The sequence below is a fragment of the Polypterus senegalus genome, chromosome 6, assembly GCF_016835505.1.
Source record: "Polypterus senegalus isolate Bchr_013 chromosome 6, ASM1683550v1, whole genome shotgun sequence".
In the NCBI taxonomy this organism is placed as follows: domain Eukaryota; kingdom Metazoa; phylum Chordata; class Cladistia; order Polypteriformes; family Polypteridae; genus Polypterus; species Polypterus senegalus.
Window position 1 is genome coordinate 9,406,710 of NC_053159.1, and position 20,148 is coordinate 9,426,857.

At 43.1% G+C, this 20,148-nt stretch overlaps 1 protein-coding gene across 1 annotated transcript in view; it reads right to left on the reverse strand.

Annotated features, from left to right (window-relative positions):
• itgb5 (integrin, beta 5) overlaps positions 1-20,148 on the reverse strand; it is a 164,435-nt gene that overhangs the window by 120,507 nt on the left and 23,780 nt on the right. The window contains exons 6-8 of the mRNA XM_039755360.1: positions 15,336-15,497; positions 15,006-15,101; positions 9,848-9,937 (exon numbers count right to left, since the gene is read on the reverse strand). Coding sequence (XP_039611294.1) covers positions 9,848-9,937; positions 15,006-15,101; positions 15,336-15,497 — 348 coding nt within the window. The remainder of the gene's footprint in view (positions 1-9,847; positions 9,938-15,005; positions 15,102-15,335; positions 15,498-20,148) is intronic.

Consider the following 20,148-nt stretch of genomic DNA (forward strand, 5'->3'; position numbering starts at 1 on the left):
TCAAGTCAAAAAGGCCACTTTTTAAATAAACAATCGCCGCATTTGCGGCTTAGCGAGGGGACGTGGTATGTGTGGCCGATCATTCCTGGGGAATTCGTGATGCTGAAGAAAGTGGTCGCTCCAGCTGAGTGATCACGGAGCTGGAGTGACCGGTATTGAAGACAACTGGCCGTCATGGATGTTTTGGGCTGGTTTAGCCCCAGCGTGAGCGCCCTGGCCGATGGAGAAAGAACCCAAGTCTCGGTCCGGATGGAGCTACTTCCAGGAAAGAAGGAAGTGCATACATATAATGTAAAGAAGAATTCAGGGTTTAAAACAAAAAATTTATTTTATTTTAACAGGCCGGTTAATCTGTCAGCCGGTTAATGCAAGGCTAGTTAAGAGGAATTGTACTGTATCTGTATCTCCAGTATATATATCTATCTACCTTATATATATATATATATATATATATATATATATATATATATATATACACACAGTATATATATATATATATATATATATATATATATATATATATATATATATATATATATATATATATATATATATATATATATATATATATACACAGTATATATATATATATATATATATATACATATATATATATATATATATATATATATATATATACATATATATATATATATATATATATATATATATATATATATATATATATATATATATGGCCCCCGCCGGGCTGGAGCCGCCGGGGCAGGAGGACATGAGGAGGGCTTGTGCCTCCTCCAGACCGCGAGGCGTCCGTCCTGGTTCTATTGGGAGCCACGGGTCGAGGGCATGGAAGCCCTACCCTGTAGGGGCCCGTGGTTGCCGCCAGGCGGCGCCCCGATGCCGGTTGATCCCATGCAGTCGCCGGCCGGAGCTGGAGCCCGGCGGGGCGCTGGAGGACGAGAGGAGGGCTTGTGCCTCCTCCACACCGCGAGGGGGCGTCCGTCCTGGTTCTGTTGGGGGCCACGGGTTGAGGGCATGGAAGCCCTTCCCTGTAGGGGCCCGTGGTCACCGCCAGGCGGCGCCCCGATGCCGGGTTTATTCCGTCGCGGTTGCCGGTCGGGGCAGGAGCCCGGCGGGACGCTTGAGGACCGGAGGAGGGCGAGTGCCTCCTCCAGACAGAGTGGGGCGTCCGTCCTGGTTAGGCAGGGGGCCTCGGGTACAGGGCATGGAAGTCCAGCCCTGCAGGGACCCGTGGGCACCGCCAGGCGGCGCCCAGTGCCTAATTATCCGGGAGCCCGACACTTCCGCCACACCAGGAAGTGCCGGGGAAGACTTTATGTGGCGCCGGAGAGCTGCCAGGAAGGCAGCCGACACTTCCGCCACGCTGGCGTGGCAAGGAACAGATGGCGGAAGCACCTGGGGCTCATCCGGGGCATTATTTAGGGCGCCTCCCTCCAGTCGTTGGTGGAAGTCGGGAGGAAGTAGACGGAACTGGAGAGAGGGGCGGAGGCCAGGAAGGCACAAGAGACTGTGGGCCTGGACTTGGGAAATCGGTGCAAGAAGGCACTGGGGGTGCACGTGAGCCATTTTTGTAGATAATATTAGTGACAATAAATGGTGTGTGGTGAAACAATGTTGTCCGTCTGTCTGTGCCGGGGCCAGCCTTCACAATATATATATATACACAGTATATATATATATATATATATATATATATATATATATATATATATATATATATATATATATATATACACAGTATATATATATATATATATACACAGTATATATATATATATATATATATATATATATATATATATAGCATAGTTTATTGTCAAATAATGCAAAGAGTACGCAACACATGTTTCTCCCTAATTCTGGATGTTTGCCAACTTGCAGGCCAACCACTAGCCCATAACTAACCACCCATAAACTCAGATTGTGATTCAGACTATGAATGCCATGAATATATATATATATATATATACATATACACACACATATACATTACCTGGCTGGGACACCGACTGCATGGGAAGACTGAGGGAGAGAGCATCTGCAGTGCAATTCCTTCCCCCGGACGCTAGAGGGCAGCTCTCCTGGGCGTCTGTGGCACCATGGATTCCAGCAGGGTATGCTGGGAGTTGGAGTTTGGACACTGCCCTGTTGGGTCCCATGGGGAGCTGCAGAACCCTACATTGGGCTCTCACTACACCTGGGAGTGATTCCAGGTCCAATTAATGAGCCACCTGGAACACTCCCAGGGCCATCATAAAATGAGCCGCCTCACTCCATTCAGAGAGGCAGAGTTGGGAGGAAGAAAGACGAAGCTTGCAAGGGAGGAGTGGAGGCAGAAGGACTGTGAACAGGCAGCTGATGAAAGGACTGTGTTGTGATGCTGTGTGGACCATGCTGTACTTAGAGGGAGCGAAGAAGAAAGGCTTCCCTGGCTGTAAATAAACAAGTCTTGTGTGGCAATTCGTGCCTCTGGCTGTCTGTGTTGGGTTAGAGCGGCTAACACAGCCCGGTGGTCCACATAATCTCTATATCTATATAAATATATGTATCTATCTATATACAGTATATATTTATATCTATCTATCTATATATATATATATACACACACATATATACAAAAAAATCTTGGGTCGAGACGTGATCATTTCGGAGAGACACTTTGACGTCACGCGAGACCCGACATGACAACCTTAGGAAGCAAGACCCATGAGATGGTGACTTTTGCACATCACACCCAACTTAAAAATAATTTAAAACAAGTTCATAGACATCTAACCTCACAGTTGTTGAAATGCTTTTGGCACACACACTTCATGTGCTCCCAGCTCTTAAAAATGTTATACGTTCTAGATGGCACGTGAACGACTAAGCGAAGGAAAAAGAGCAGCATGTCGAAAACAGACACGAAAGCATTGGAGAGAAAAGAAGGCAAAAAAGGATGCACAAGAGGACAATAATAATCTATGTGCAAATTCACAAAATAAGGAAAGTAATAATCAGCTCAGACATCCCGCAGTTTGACCAATGGACAGCTGCTGTACAGGGTTTTAAATGATCGATGCACAGCACGACAAGCAGAACACGCAGCAAGGGCAGAAAGACAGCAGCTGATCCGTCCGAATCTCCTAAGCGTGCATTCAGCCCACACCACCCCTTCACAACACGAGCGGCAGAGATGCGAAATGGCAGGCGCCTAGCACGCCCCGAATATAAGCGAGTGAAGCAAGGACAGCTGCTGTAAGGCTTTGAAATGATCGACACACAGCGCAGGAAGCAGAACATGTAGCACGGCAGGAGGAGCAGTAAGCAAGCAGTTGATCTGTCCGCATCTCCAAAGCGTGCGTTCAGCCACCCCCTTCATAAAGCAAGTGGCACAGACACGAAGTGGCTGGCATGAGGTGCACCCCGGGGACGGGGGGTTGGGCTCGCAAAGCAAGCAGTGGGCAAAGCCTCCTAGTATATTAGTGCAGGGGTGTCCAACTCTGGTTGTGGAGGGCCACAGTGGCTGCGGTTTTTCATTCTTACCATTTTCTTAATTAGTGACCAGTTTTTGGTGCTAATTAACTTCTTTTGCCTTAGTTTTTAATTGACTTAACTCAGACACCTTAGCTGTTTCTTTTACCTTAATTGGCAGCCAAACAACAATGAGACACAAAACGAGCTGCCACATGACCTGTGCCAATCACATAGTATCTGAAAATAAAGAAAGATGAAGGTCTCAGTAAGGATGATCTGCTCAGGTCACCAAAACATTTTGACGATGCTCTTAGACAAAGCAGAAAATCAACAGTTTTGGAAATGTCTGCTGTGGCAACAGCAAGTTATGGAATTAAATAATGGGTTTAATTAAAAACGACAGTCTGCTTCTAATTAAGAAACTGGATAGAGAGAAATTGGTCAGAGTTTAAAACCCCAATTTAGCTGATCATCTGTTGGCTCGTTTCATATCTCATTTCTCTTTGGCCCTCATTTAATGACGAAAAGAATCAATTCAGAGGACTGAATCCTTAAAAACAGGGCTATGAAAATGAAGGGAAGGGAGAAGAAGTTAATTAGCTGGGAAAACTGGTCACTGATTAGGAAAAGGGCTAGAATGAAAAGCTGCGGCCACTGTGGCCCTCCAGGACTGGAGTTGTATTAGTGGCTTCCTTCTAGCCACTCTACCATAAACACCTGATTAATGAAATGTTGCTTAGATTGTCTTCTTTCCGACAGGTTCTTGTATCTATTAGAGGACTTCTGAAGCTCTGTTAGAGTGACCGTTTGGTTCTTGTCACCTCCCTGATCAAGGTCCTTCTTGCCTGGTCACTGAGTGTGGCCAGACGGACGACACAAGGAAGAGTCCTGATGGTTCCAAAGTTATTCGGTTTCACAGTTACTGAGGCCACTTTGCTCCTGGGAACACTCACCACTTTAGAAATGGTTTTATCTCCTCACCCTGACCTGTACCTCACCACATTGTGATCACAGAGGTCTACAGAGAGTTCCTTGGACTTCATGGCTCGGTTTTTGTCCCGACATGCAGCGTGAATTGTAGGACTTTCTATATTGCCTTACTACTCAATGTCCAATCAATTCAGTTGGCCACAGGTGGACTCCAATCAAGTTCTAGAAATTTCTCGGAGAGAATTAAAGCCAACAGGATGCACCACAGCACAGTTTAGAATATTGCAGCAAAGGGTCTGAATACTTCTAGGAATGAGAGATTTCAGTTTTTGATTTCTAATAAATTTGCAAAACCTTTCTGAAAACATACTGTCACTTTCTCTTTATAGGTTACGGAGTGTAGATCAATGGACAAAAATGGCAAATCCATCTGTTTAAAATTAAATCTATGACACGATAAAGTGTGCAGAAAGTAAAGAGGCCTGAATGGTTTTAAAATCCAAGCTTTGTTTTAATACAATACACGTAAATATTTCACACAGGGGTTTGAGAATATTATACATGTTGGTATGTATGAATGTATGGATTCTATCTATGGTGCGTAAGTAACAAACACACATGTGTGTTCACAAATATCCTTACCATACACCACAGGTAGTGAGGCCTTTAAAGGACAGACCAGGAGTTTAACTCGGGCTCCTGAGACTACGACAGGACTGTTAACGTTTCCGGCCAGCTTGGGGTCTGGCTGCACTAGGAATGACAAGCATTCGGAAGAAAAACATTAATCAGCCCGGAGAACAAGCTGGAATGAATTTCAGATGGCTGCTGTTTTATTTTGAAACCGCCACTCCGTGCCACAAGTCCAACCCCCCTCCACGTTCCTCAACCACTGAACAAGTATTTTGACTTTTATTGAGAAGAAGGCATTCAAAAATATGTTTTACTCCTTCCAGCTGATGTACAACCATATATATCAGACTATGGTTCTTTTAATTATGCTGTAGTACATTAAATTGGATTTGTCCTGCTACCAAGTATCTTAAGGGCTTTGAGAATGCTATGATTAAACAATCTTTCTTCCTAAATTAAGTAAATAAACCTGATCAGGGTGGGGTTTCCTCTGGGTACTTCTCCCCCCCCCCAACCCAACCCCAAAGGCACACACGTTAGGCTACATGGCAGTTATAAAATGCGTCTCGGGCACTGCAGGTCTGACATTGTGGTCAGCAACACAGGAGCGCCGCAGCGGACTGGACTTTCTCTGGTCCTGTTCAGCCAACATACATTAGACTTCCAATACGACTCGGAGTCCTGCCACGTGCAAAAGTTCGCTGACGACACTGCTATGGTGGGCTGCATCAGGAGTGGGCAGGAGGAGGAGTATAGGAAGCTAATCAAGGACTTTGTTAAATGGTGCAACTCAAACCACTTACACCTGAACATCAGCAAGACCAAGGAACTGGTAGTGGATTTTAGGAGGTCCAGGCCTCTCATGGACCCCGTGATCATCAGAGATGACTGTGCAGAGGGTACAGACCGATAAATACCTGGGAGTGCAGCTGGATGATAAACTGGACTGGACTGCCAGTACTGATGCTCTGTGCAAGTGAAGACAGAGCCGACTAGACTTCCTTAGAAGGCTGGCGTCCTTCAACATCTGCAATAAGATGCTGCAGATGTTCTATCAGACGGTTGTGGCGAGCGCCCTCTTCTACGCGGTGGTGTGCTGGGGAGGCAGCATAAAAAAGAAGGATGTCTCTCCATACCTTCTCCTTTCCCTGCAGATGATGGGACGGGTTGTGATGTCACTTTTGGTATAATTCCGGAGGTTCCTTCAGGTCAATCCACACATGTCTTATGGGGTTTAAGTACAGTACAATACAGTATAATTTATTTTTGTACTGCCCAAAGTCACACAAGAAGTTAACAGGCCTTGCTTTTTGACAGCCCCTCATTTTTACAGAGACAGACATTCATGCAGTTTTATCTAACCTTTCCTGAGAACTGTCACTTGGGTCAAGTCTTGTGCATCTTTGGCTCACAAGTGCAAATACAATTGTGGCTAAAAGTTTTGAGAATGACACAAATATTATTTTCACAAAGTTTTTTGTGATTTTCATACACTCCAGAATGTTCTGAAGGGTGATCAGATGAATTGCAATTTATTACAAAGTCCCTCTTTGCCATGAAAATGAACTTCATCCCAAAAACCCATTTCCACTGCTGTTGTGAAGAAGGCTTCAGGGCGCCCAAGAAAGTTCAGCAAGAGTCAGGAGCGTCTCCAAAAGTTGATTCAGCTGTGGGCACCACCAGGGCAGAGCTTGCTCAGGAATGGCAGCAGGCAGGTGGGAGTGAGGTGAAGACTTTTGGAGGATGGCCTGGTGGGTGTCAAGAAGGGTGGCAAAGAAGCCAAGTAAAACATCAGGGACAGACTGATATTCTGCAAAAGGGACAGGGACTGGACTGCTGAGGACTGCTGGGGTGAAGTTGTTTTCTCTGATGAATACCCTTTCTGATTGTTTGAGAAGAAAATGTGAGGTACCATCAGTCATGTGTCACGCAAACAGTAAAGCATCCTGATACCACTCATGTGGGGGGTTGCACCTCAGCCAAGGCAGTGGGCTCATTCACAATTGTGCCTAAGAACACAGCCATGAATAAAGAATGGGACCAAAACATCCTGTGAGAGCAACTTCTCCCAACCATCCAAAAACAGTTTGGTGACCAACAATGAACAATCCAGCATGATGGAGCACTGGGCCATAAGGCAAAAGTGAAAATGGGGAAGAAAACATCAAAATTTATGGTCCTTGGCCAGGAAACTCCCCAGACCTTTAATCCCACTGATAACTTGTGGTCAATCCTCAAGAGGCGGGTGGACAAACAAAAACCCACCAATTCTAACAAACTCCAAGCATTGATGATGCCAGAATGGGCGAAGGCCATTAGTCAGGATTAGACCCAGAAGTTGACTGACAGCCTGTCTGGGCGAATTGCACAGGTCTTGAAAAAGAAAGAAGAGCCAACACTGCAAATTTGGACTCTGTGCATAAACTGAATGTCATTGTCAATAAAAGCCTTTGAAACTTCTGAAATGCTTTTAATTCTACTTGAATATACCATAGAAACCATCTCTCTATTATAAAAAAAAATCCTGGAAAGGAAAAGCAGGGTGACGAGACGTGATCTTCTCGGAAGACACTTAAAAGACCCGCGAGAAGCAAACGATATCAAATAAGAACACTCAGTCGTGTAAAGGCACGTAGCACACACAGATCCTGTGCTCTCAGCACATATAAAGCGTATAAGGACAATACGTTCGAGATGAAACGTCAACGACTAAGCTAAGAAGAAAGAGCAGCGCGGAGAAGAGAGAGACCCAAAAGCGTTGGAGAGAAAAGACAGATAAGAGATTATGAAAGCAATGGAATTCGAAAGGCTCAAACAAACGATGGCGCGATATACATGCAGAGAAAGGTACAGAATATGAAAGCCATAAAATTCAAAAGTATTGTAGCGTCCCAGCCAGGCTGAAGCCTTTTTTGTTTTAAGTGAATGTTAAGTCCGATTGAGGGAGGGCGGAGTACAGCACGGAAGACTGATAGCAGCATGACAGCACATGATCCGACGGCATCTCCTTAGCATGCGTTGAACCACCCCCCTACCCACATTCATAACGCGAGCAGCATTATACGTCCTGAGAAAGAGATTTAACCACACTCGGGGCAGGAAATAAAGGACAAATATTGTGTTTACAATGTCACGTGAGACAAGGCAGTGAGACATCATTTAAAACAAGTCCACGGACATCTAACCTAGCAGTTGTTGGATTGCTGTTGGCAGACACGCATCATGTGCTCCCAGCTCTTAAAACAACGACAAGAGAGAAGCAAAACACGCAGCTCGCCAGCAGCAAAAAGCCTGCAGATGATCAGACTGCTTCTCCTTAGTGTGCGTTCAACCAGCCTAACCCTCGCCCCCCCGTTCACAACGCAAGTGAAAGAGATGCGAAGTGGCAAAAGGACAGCTGCTGTGCAGGCTTTGAAATGATCGGCCAGCAAGACAGCAGTAGAAAGACAGCAGATGATCCGACAACATCTCGTTAGCATGCGTTCACTCCTTCAAAATGTGAGCAGAGAGAAAGAGATGTAAACACGCCCGAGGCCGGACATAAAGTATTGTTTTTACAAAAGTTTTAAAATAAAAGTGAAAATAATGCATATGTAACAATCCCCATGAAACTACCAATCTCTATAAATTGTATATCTGGTAAACCAAACACAGGGGTGGGCGAGCGAAGTGAGCAGGGGGTGAAGCCCCCTAGTCTGTCAAAAAGATCTAAAAACACTGACGCCGCAAACTTTGTGAAAACCAACACTTGGGTCATTCTCAACACTTTTGGCCATGACTGTACAAATTGAACATTAGCCGTGGAACAGCGGTGCACACAGGTGAACAACAAAATAAAATTTACTGCATTCATAAAGCAATGGAGGGTCAGCATAGAGGCTCAGTGGTTAAAGGAACGCTCCACCCAAACAATTATAATTGTTTTTCAGTAAAATACCCCATGTTGTTTGCAGTTACAGCTGAGAAAAATTGTTAATCTCGTAATTTTACAGAGAACAAAAGATTTAAAAACATAATCTGTATCTATAAAAGCCAAATACCACTGACTCATTCATCACAAAATATCCCGAACCATGAGCACTTGGGACTTGAAATTTGGAATGTAGGTTACCCTTGGCCCATAGGTGCTCGCTAAGAAACGATCTAAATTGCGGTACCGATTTATTAGTGCAAATCCGAGAGAGGCTGCGGGGCCCTCCTCACTCACACATCTGCCTCGGGGCGTAACCTTAACTCCGCTTAGTTAGCGAACGAGAGAACTACTTAACGGATTTAGATCTTTTTTTTTTTATATATATATATATATATATATATATATATATATATATATATATATATATATATATAATTTGCTTGAACATTCTGGTTGATTTTGCGACTTCTCTCGTTGCGCTAAGAATCATAGATCACGTGCAGGAGGGATACATTCACGCTAATCTAAGACCGAGGCTGCGTGCCGAGGGGAAGGGGAACAGTGACGTCAGGAGTAGAGAGCCGGTCAGGGCCCTCCTCACTGTCCTGTTTTATGTCTACGCGGGCGGAGCCGCAGGGGATAGCTAGTAATTAATATAACAGGTATCTAACACTGAAGAACAGTAAACAATTTCAAATGGAAAGGGCTTGATTACTATTGAAGACCTTCAAATATCTTATTGTATGGCCTCACTTCTTGCAAATGGTATTTTTGGAATTCTAGAATTTCCTCTCTTCTACTGACATTCTAATGTCAAATAACCATCTAAGACAAATAACCCTGTAAGTTACTTAAAGTACCAAAGACTTCTGCACTTGGATGTACTTGGTTCATACTGTCCATAACACATATATAAACAAAAAACAAACTTACATTGTAGGAGTTAATGATCAGTTGGATTATATTTTTTGAGTCCTGGTCTAGGATTTCCACTGTTGTTCCAGGAATTAATGCTGTGAAGTTCTGTTGGCACAAAAGAAAAGTCATTTGATATTAGAAATTTTACTGAGTGAGTGGAGACATTTAGCACATATGCTTGTGAGGTTAGTTAATAACCTAAGGTACCTGAGGTCAAATCAAATTAAATGCTGATAGGCTGATCACATTCGGGTGTGAGCATCAGTTGACTTTGCGCCCCAGGAACCAAGTCACCCAAACTATTCTATAACATTTCAGTAGTTATTCACCGCTCTGATGCTGATCGTTCTGATCATAAAATAGGTAATTACGATAGAAATTGACAAGAAGAATTCATTGCAGAATTACCTTTTGGAGGGTCTCTCTAAAGTGTCTCTTTCTCTTGCACGATTTGGCTCAAAAACTACCATATATACTCACGTATAAGTTGGGTCTTGAAACCCAAAAATATCGATCATAAAATCAGACCCCGAATTATACGCCCGTTCAAAAATACGACACTTAAATTTTTTTAGTTTTTTTACATCTTTTTGCCTCCTCCAATCTCGCACCAGTTTCTCAGGCGCATCGAATTCTGTTGCAGCACTCCAGTTACCAATTTCTTTCGCCACTTCAACGACTTTTAATTTAAAGCCAGCTTCATATTTTCTTCTGATCGAACGCTCCATCGTAGATGAGGGATGCTCTTACGATAAGGGGTCTGAGGGTGTGAGACACACAAAACACAAAACAGTGCGAACGTCGCTTCAGAATAGTTCGGGTATTAATGTGTGGTCACATAGGCACAATACATAGAAAAAAAGGCCGTGTGCTCCATGGTTACTCTCTCAAGTGGGCGTTAGCATATCATAATCTCTTGGACCGATAGCGTGAGTTTTCTGCATTCAACTTATATGACCGACATTATTGGAGGATCGCAGGAATTGTGGGAAAGAGGGGTCCTTTCATCGGATTGGCTGGTCCAGCACTGTTTCAGCTGTGGAATGGCCAAATGGGGGAGGCAGCTTAATGGATGAGGTCTCCAGGACTCTAAACAAATCCAAATCATATTATGGGATATCATCTACTATTAAATTCTGCTACATACTTCTAAAATGTTTATTTGTATACTGTATTGAGGATTTGTTCTGTGTATTGTATTTTGTATTGTACTGACCCCCTTCTTTTTGACACCACTGCACACCTAACCTACCTGGAAAGGGATCTCTCTTTGAACTGCCTTTCCTGAGGTTTCTTCCATTTTTTCCCTACTGGGGTTTTTTTGGGAGTTTTTTTCTTGTCTTCTTAGAGAGTCAAGGCTGGGGGGCTGTCAAGAGGCAGGGCCTGTTAAAGCCCATTGCGGCACTACTTGTGTGATTATGGGCTATACAAAAATAAATTGTATTGTATTGTATTGTTTTATAAAATACCGGAAATTATACGGTAAAATCAAGCCCCGACTAATCTGCGGGAGAACTTAAATGTGAGTATATACGGTAATCAGCACATCATCATCTCAAAACAGGCTGAAGTTTCAAGTTCTTTCTGTCCAACTGCTTTAGCTCTTGACCATCCTCAAGAAACTGTGGCACACAGGCAGACACACACCCATCATTGAGATATCAATGTTTTCGGTATCAGGGGACCCTAAAACGTCGAGGTCTGTAGAAAACCGGAGATCGAAATTTTGGACAAATCTAAAGCTTTCCCTCCTCCCCCATAGACGATAGGTCATGGTTCAGGGCGCTAAGTAGAAATAGTAAAAAAAAAAAGCGAATTGTTAGATTTTACAACAGCAGCAGTTGCATTGAATTTGATTTCATTTGGTGAAAAAGAAAAAACCAACACGTGGAATTTTTCACTGGGTGCTCCGGTTTTCTTCTCACATCCCAAACATGTGCCGGTTAAGTTAACTGGCCATTCTAAACTGATGCTGGGTGGATGGGTTTTGTAATAGACTGAGACGCTCTCCTGGGTTGGTACCTGCCATAAATCTAATGCTGCTGAGATATGCGCCAGACCCCCACAACAATAAACTGGAGAATTTTACAAGTGATGTGGCCCACTGGTTAGGGGTGCTGCCTCACAGATCCTGCAGACTCGGTTCATATCCTGACCTGATCACCATCTGAATGGAGTGAACATCTTCTCTCAGTGTGTGTTGTTTTGTTTTTTTCTCCCTTGGGTACTCCACTTTCCCTAAGACTTCACAAAAACAAGACCTCAAGTTAATTGCCGATTTTAAAATTAGTCCCATATGAGAGAAAGCACGGGCATGTAAGTAAAGTGTACCCTTTCATGGAGTCTCTCCCATGAGAGTAAAATCTATGGGTAGCTTATGGCAGAACGAGAAACGATGCCGTCACTGAAAATGGAAGAGAATTTGCAGCCAGAACATTAGAAAACACAAATCAATGAACACTTGAGCTCGTCATCAAAAGACAATTCTTTCATTTGTTTTCTTTGTAAAGAGTGTTACTGAAGCAATGAGTGAAATTCACACACTATTACTTTGTGATAGGATCCCATCCCTGTAATTCTGACCCACAGAGAGCAAGTGTAAAATACGGATGGACAGAGAGATGGAGACCATAGAAGTGTGCACACTTATACTGGTGAGAAGGCCGTGTATCAAACCCCAGTCATGACAGGCCGGCTTAGTTTCACTTGTTCGAAGTTGCCAGACAAAGGGTAAGGATGTGGAAGAAAATGGAGAAACTGGTGCAAACATAAAGGATAATGTGCCAAATCCATATAGAGAGTAAGGTGCTATCAGACAGACAGAAGGATGAGTACAAGGTGTTATCAAACAGATGGACACAAGGTGTTAAAAGGGAGGCAGGCAAACAGAAAAACAGTCACAAGATGTTGACAGACAGACACAACGCATGACAGGCAGGCAGACAGACAGGCGCAAGGTTCTGACAGGTACACAGACAGACAAATGCAAAGTGTTGACAGACAGACAGACAGACAGGCAGGCAGGCAGGCAGATAGACTGACTGACAGATGCGAGGTGTAGACAAACAGGCAGGCAGACAGACAGACTGACTGACAGATGCAAGGTGTAGGCAGGCAGGCAGGCAGGCAGAAAGACAGACAGACAGACAGACAGACAGACAGACAGACAGACAGACAGACAGACAGACAGATGAACAGATGAACAGATGAACAGATGCAAGGTGTAGACAGGCAGGCAGACAGACAGACTGATGCAAGGTGTAGACAAACAGGCAGGCAGACAGACAGACTGACTGACAAATGCAAGGTGTAGACAGGCAGGCAGGCAGACAGACAGACAGACAGGCGAACAGATGCAAGGTGTAGACAGACAGACAGACAGACAGACAGACAGACAGACAGATGAACAGATGCAAGGTGTAGACAGGCAGACAGATAGACAGACAGACTGATGCGAGGTGTAGACAGACAGGCAGGCAGACAGACAGACAGATGCAAGGTGTAGACAAACAGGCAGGCAGACAGACAGACAGACTGACTGACAAATGCAAGGTGTAGACAGGCAGACAGGCAGACAGACAGACAGACAGGCGAACAGACTGACAGATGCAAGGTGTAGACAGGCAGGCAGACAGACAGACACAGACAAAAAGACACAAAATGTTGACAGGCAGACAGACAGTCAGAGGCAGGCAGATAAACAGACGCAAGATGTTGACAGGTAGACAGACAGACAGAAGGTGTTGACAGACAGGCAGGCAGGCAGGCAGACACACACAAGGTATGACAGGTAGGTAGGCAGACAGACAGACGCACTCAAGGTGTTAAAAGACAGGCAGACAGACAAACACAGGGTGTTAACAAGCAAACAGGCAGGCAGATGAACAGACAGACAGGCAGACAGAAGGTGTTGACAAGCAGACAGGCAGGCAGACGAAGAGACACAAGGTGTTGACAAACAGATGGATGGATGCAAGGTGTTATGTGACAGACAAAAAGACAGATACTTTTGAATTTTTAAGAGGAAATTCATTTACTCAAGCAACACAAAGCACACTGTAATAATGTAAAACAATATAAAATAAAGTGCAAATTATTATGTAAGTGTGGGACAGGAAACTATGCACAAAGTACATACTTAAATTACAATGTAGCATCCCTAAAGAAATGTTAGGCCTTTACCAACATGTCTGTTCTAACTGTCTAAAACAAATATAAGCATGATAATAGGAAGCATTAGAGAATCTAATGGAGCCCCAGCTGTATCTTCTAGTAAATCCAGGTAGAATGAGATGGAGACTAATGTTCCTACAGGACAAACTGGGAAGCATTACTCATGGTGGCCTCCAATTATGTCTGTCTTCAGCAAGTTTGGAGACAGTTCTATACTCTAGTAGGCCTCTTGGTGTTATTCCACCAGCAGACCACAGCGTTGTGCAGCATTCAGGCAATTACGGACTGGCAGAACATCAGCAACTTATAACGCACATTAAACGACCTGAGCCACCATACAGAAAAGTTCCTTAGTGCCCCCTTTTGTGTGGCACATCTGTGTTGTCCACCCAGTCCACTCTTCTGTTCAGATAGGCTCCTCCCAATGAATTTCTAAGTTGGCATTCCACCACTATCTCCCGTTTACAATGAGTGACCATAGGGGCTCACTAGGATACTGCCACCTACTCCAAGCATCATGATGCTCCAACAATGATGGATGGATTAAAAGGCAGAAGTCTACCATCATCTTCAAGTCCTCCCGTGAGAATTCTAAATCCAAAGAGGACTGTTTCATTTAAGTTAGGTAGAATGCCCAGAGGGGACTGGGCAGTCTAATGGTCTGGAATTTTTTTCTCCAGCCATCTGGAGTTTTTTTTTTGTTTTTTTCTGTCCACCCTGGCCATTGGACCTTACTCTTATTCTATGTTAATTAAGGTTGACTTATTTTATTTTCTTACTGTGTCTTTTATTTTTCTTTTCTTCATTATGTAAAGCTACTGTTTGTATGAAAATGTGCTATATAAATAAATGTTGTTGTTGATGCCGTTCTCATTCGTCTGAGAACTTCTGTCTATGACATAAATCAATGGTGTGCCTAAAACTAAATGTGCCACTCTTAAAAAAATCTTACTGTCCCAATGGTGAATGGCTACTTCAAAATAAAAATCAATAAACTTACCTTGTAAATCATATAGTGTCTTTTGGTTACCGCAAAGATCAGGTAGATGTTATTTTCTGCCAGTTTTTCTCCCAAAAGTGCAAGTGAAGGGTAATCCTGTGAAAATGCAAAACATCCCAGTCATAAAAAGAATTAACAGTAAGAGCATTTGAAGATCAAGCAATTTACTGCTCACAAATAAAATTTAATACAGATTGCTGCTTTTCGTCGTGCTAACAGACCCCAACCCAACCCACAGAAGTCACATGCAGCAATTTTTGCAGCGGCATTCCTTCCTCACTAAATCTGACCACCCCAGTCAGAAGGAGATAACAGAGTATAACGTCCTACCATCTTGGTCGAGGCGCTGTATTCATTTTTGTCATTCAGATAGCACTGGCCATCGTGCGGCTGCACCAGCCCACCCAGTTTCCCATCAAGAGCAAGATGTGGGACGTCATCTGTGGCAAAAACCAGTAAGTGCAAAGCTTCTTTCCTCCAGCCGATCCTCTCCTGTTAGAAAAAATAATGAAATGAATGAATTGGGCAGCATAAAGGCACAGCAGCCTGGATTCCTCATTTTATGTCGATTTTGTCCATTTTTGCTCCTTTGGTTTACTTTAATATTGCTTGTGTTTATTATTTGTATTATTCTTTGTTTTTTATATTGTCTGTGTATAAAAAACTTTGTCATGTGCATTGTGTTTAGAGGGTGGTTCCCCAAGAGGCGGGGCCACCTGCCTATCACAGCCAGGGCCTGCCATCTGCCCTATAAGGATGAAGGATCCCCACAATTCTTGGCTGTTCAGTCAAATGTGACAGGAAGTTGGTGAGTTTACTTTTGCTGTGCTTTGTGTTTTTCCAGATTTTTGACCATTTTGCTTATTTGTTTTTCTTTTATTTTGGACTTTGTGCTGACTGGATTGCCTTTATTGCTGCATGCAATTCCTTTTGCTTTTTGGACACTATTTGTTTTATTACAGAGTATTTTTGTTGAATAAATCTCTCCTTTTATACAGATCCAGCCCTTACTATATTAAGCCATGAACTTCATTGTGATGGCTGAGAAACAAATGTAATGTTTTGTTTTCACGCAGAAAGATTTTAAATAATTAACAGCAAATTTTAAATCATCTATATATATAAAAAATGAGAGTTGGGATCCGAGAGACTGTGTTTGTGTGTTTGTGGAGGAATGGACAGTTAAGGCGGATTGGGGGAGTCACGTGATCATCTCCCCTCCCATTCACGTCATTTCATTCACTTCATTTCGCTCCGAGCCGAGCACCGCAGCTGACTAGTGATGGGAAGTTTGGATCATTTTACCGACTCGGACCTTTGAGTCGTCTTGTTCAGCAAAATGAACGAATCATTTTTCGAGTCATTTCGTTCAATTCTGTTTCCGGCTGAGACTGCATAGGTTAAGCTTATGGGGCTGTCACGTGATGAACGAACGACTCGTACCCGAAGACTCGAGAGATGAACTAATCAAATCTGTTTCTGGCTCAGACTGCATAGGTTAAGCTTATGGGGCTGTCGCGTAATGAACGAACGACTCAAACCCGAAGACTCGAGAGATGAACTAATCAATTCTGTTTCCGGCTCAGACTGAGTTGGTTAAGCATATGGGGGTGCCACGTAATGAACGAACGACTCGAAAAAACCGAAGACTGGAAACAAGTGAATCAATTCCAATACAGAAACTATAGGAAGGTGCGCAAATGCGCATGCGCGACTGAACGAATCACTCCCACGAGACGACTCGTTCTTCCCGAGTCACATTAAAGATTCGTTCAAAATGAACGAATCGTTCAAGAACGACCCATCACTACAGCTGACACGGTCTTGCCGTTCTTTTTCCTTAGTGTTTAGTCCTTTCTCTTTTACTAATTTACTGTTTAGTACACGCGGTACTTACACAGTCACTCATAAAAAGGGGAGAAGACTCCGTGCAAGAAATGGGTATTGAAAGTACCTTGGAAGACATGCAATCAACAGGGCCATTAAACGGATCTGAAGAGAGGTCTTCTAAGTTGGAAAAAAAGCGTTTGGCTGCCAAAACCAGGTGATTAAACGAATCTCAACAAGAAATGACTTCTACGTTAGAAGAAAAACGATTCTCTGCCAAAATCAGGCGGTTAAACGAATCTAAAGACGACAGGATTTCTAGACTGGGAAAACGACGATTGGCTGCCGAAACCAGGCGGTTAAAAGAATCTGAAAAAGACAGGACGTCTAGATTGGAAAAACCACGATCCGCTGCCGAAACTAGCCGGTTAAACGTGCAGCGAAGCGCGTCAGGTCTGCTAGTTTTTTATACTATACAGTGGAACCTCGGTTTGCGAGCATAATTTGTTTCAGAAACGTGCTTGTAATCCAAAGCACTCGAATAGCAAAGCAAACTTCCCCATAAGAAATAATGGAAACTCAGATAATTCGTTTCACAACCCTCAAATATTTATATAAATATGATTAATACAAGATATAAAGTAAAAATACATGAAACAAATTAATCTGCACTTTACCTTTGAAAAGAATCATGGCTGGTGTGAGGGAGACGAGAGAGAGGAGGGTTATTGTGGAGGACGACTTTCACTCTGACTAACGGAATCCCTGCTATCTGTTGGCTCACTGGAATCTTTTTCTTTTTTTGTGACTTTAACAAGGAGCCGACCCAATGACGGTTGCTTTTGCCTGAAGAGTCGCTACACGTGGACACAAATCCAAATGCGTTCAAAATAAATAATGGATATCTCTCAAACATCCCCACCACTCCTTATTTCGGCCTCCTTGGTGCGTCACATAATTGCTTGCCTTCCTGGTCCGCACATTGCACCGCTTCCCTATTATTAGCCATGAAGTCCTGGTCACCTCGAAGCAACAAGGGGGACAAGGGGTCACCCATGAATTCTTGATTGACTTAATTATTTGAGGGCTGATTTTTTTTCCAAAACATTCAGTTTTCAATAAAAGCATACAGTACAGTATTTTCACACAAAAATCAACATAAAACACCTGGCACTGTGAGCTGTGGCTTGAGCCGCTCACGGGCAGTATAACGGTTGGCAGGAATGACTTCACGAGGCAGGGGTGGCAGCAGAGGTCATGGTTTCAGTGCAGTGCAATCTGGTTTGTACATCGTGTCAAGTGGCGGTCCTCTCAGGTGAACGTTGCTGTAGGCGGGTCGGCTACACGTGATCAGCTGATGCCGGCACCTCACTTTCGTTTTCAATCATTTTGATCTCCAGATCACTCGCCTCAAAATCAGAGTCCAACAAGTCGGATTCCAATTCAGAGATAATATGCAAAACGCCGTGCATGGAGTTTTTTGCTTTGTTTTGCATTCGCTTCAATGTCTCGCTAGATGTCGATGCCATTTTTTCCGTTGTTTGCTCATCGCTACTCATACAAGTGTACGGAATCTCAAGACAACTCAACGAAGCTAACTTCCCTTCTAGCGCAGAGAGTCAAACTAACACGTAACAGCGGGTCTGCTCACCATTTACCATTGGTGATCACCCTCAACCTCTCCTGTTGACAAAAGTCGACATCCGCCCTAAAAGAGTTAAAGCAGTAAGAGGAAGGGGGTCCCAATAAAGTCTCGATCGCACTGAAGCAAATGGCAGGATATTCCAACGTGAGGTTTCCGATCATGTAATTTCATTTTACGTATTCTACAAAATGGACATGTTTCCAATATTCCAGTAGTGAGTGTCGATTGGGGAGATCGTGAGGAAAGCTGACTTTACTTCCGGAACTGAAAATACCGTTTTAAATTGTGCAACACTAGCTTCTAATGAGTTAGGCTATATCAAATACAGGCCATTTACCATTTACCATAAACGGCAAATCTACCTCATATTTCAGCACAAGTGTCCTTCCACTTCCAACTTTCCTCTTTTCCCCCACATTTGATCAGACCAGAGGCAGGACAAGACCTCACAGTGGACAGCTACAGAGAACACCACGACACCCAACAGTAATTTACTCGAGTTTCTGGGCGACTTTAGGCCAAAGCAGTCACTACCTTCACATATATATTACAAAGCTACAGCTTCGACACTCCAAAGCTCCTTCTTCTCAGAATTGTTAAGTATCTGCTGTGCATTTCAATGCAAGGAGTGCCACAAATCCTGCAATTACGACAATCAGACGAGTGCCATTTAATGGTTGGTTCCGAGCTTTTAATGATATCTGTTCTCTTTAATGACAGCCTCTGCGTGAAAAAAACAACTGCAGCACTAGCATGGTGGCAGAACACCATAACAAAACAAGTGGCTCTGCTGACCACCTCAAATCACAGATTACTCCTAGACATGATGATAAGGAGGCTACAATTACTTCACTTCAATACTTTGAACCTTGCCAGGGGGGCTGCTTTCTTCCCTGGCAATTACCATCCAGCATGCATTTCACACCGCAGAGCAAAAACCTGACGTGTCCAGCACAGAATTTAAATTACAGCCAATATTTTATTATGTGGAATGAAATGAAAGAATCACATCCTGACGGAGGAAAAAAAAAATAATAATACTCTCTTGTTTTGGCGAAACCTAGCTCAAAGTCGACAGGCTAAAGAAGCTGCAAGCATTTTACAATGAAAATAACTGTGACAAGTTTTAAACAGATTGAGTGACTCCATATTGAGTTATGATGACAAACATTTGGCCCTGTCACAATGCTTTCTCTCTTAATATACAGTACGTTACACATATTCACATATATCTACATTACTTAAAGCTAAGAGTACTGCAGCAATCTGGCTAGAAGTCAGCAGGCTTCAAGTATCTTACAAAAGTGAATAGTAACTTTGACAAGCTTCAAACATATCTAAATAAAAATCATTTCATCAAACATTCATACACTCATATCCTGACGAACAGACACACATACACAGACGCCATCCTAAATATGATCAAATCATGCTTAGGGTTGCCCAAAATGTGTAAATCTATCCAATAGGTGAACTTTGAAGACATCACGAGAAGTTATAAAACATTTGGAAATGTTCAAATGAAAACCATACGTTCTTTCCTCTCTCTGTCATATTATATATACAGTTGTGCTTGAAAGTTTGTCAACCCTTTAAAATTTCCTATATTTCTGCATAAATATGACCTAAATCATCATCAGATTTTCACTGAAGTCCTAAAAGTAGATAAAG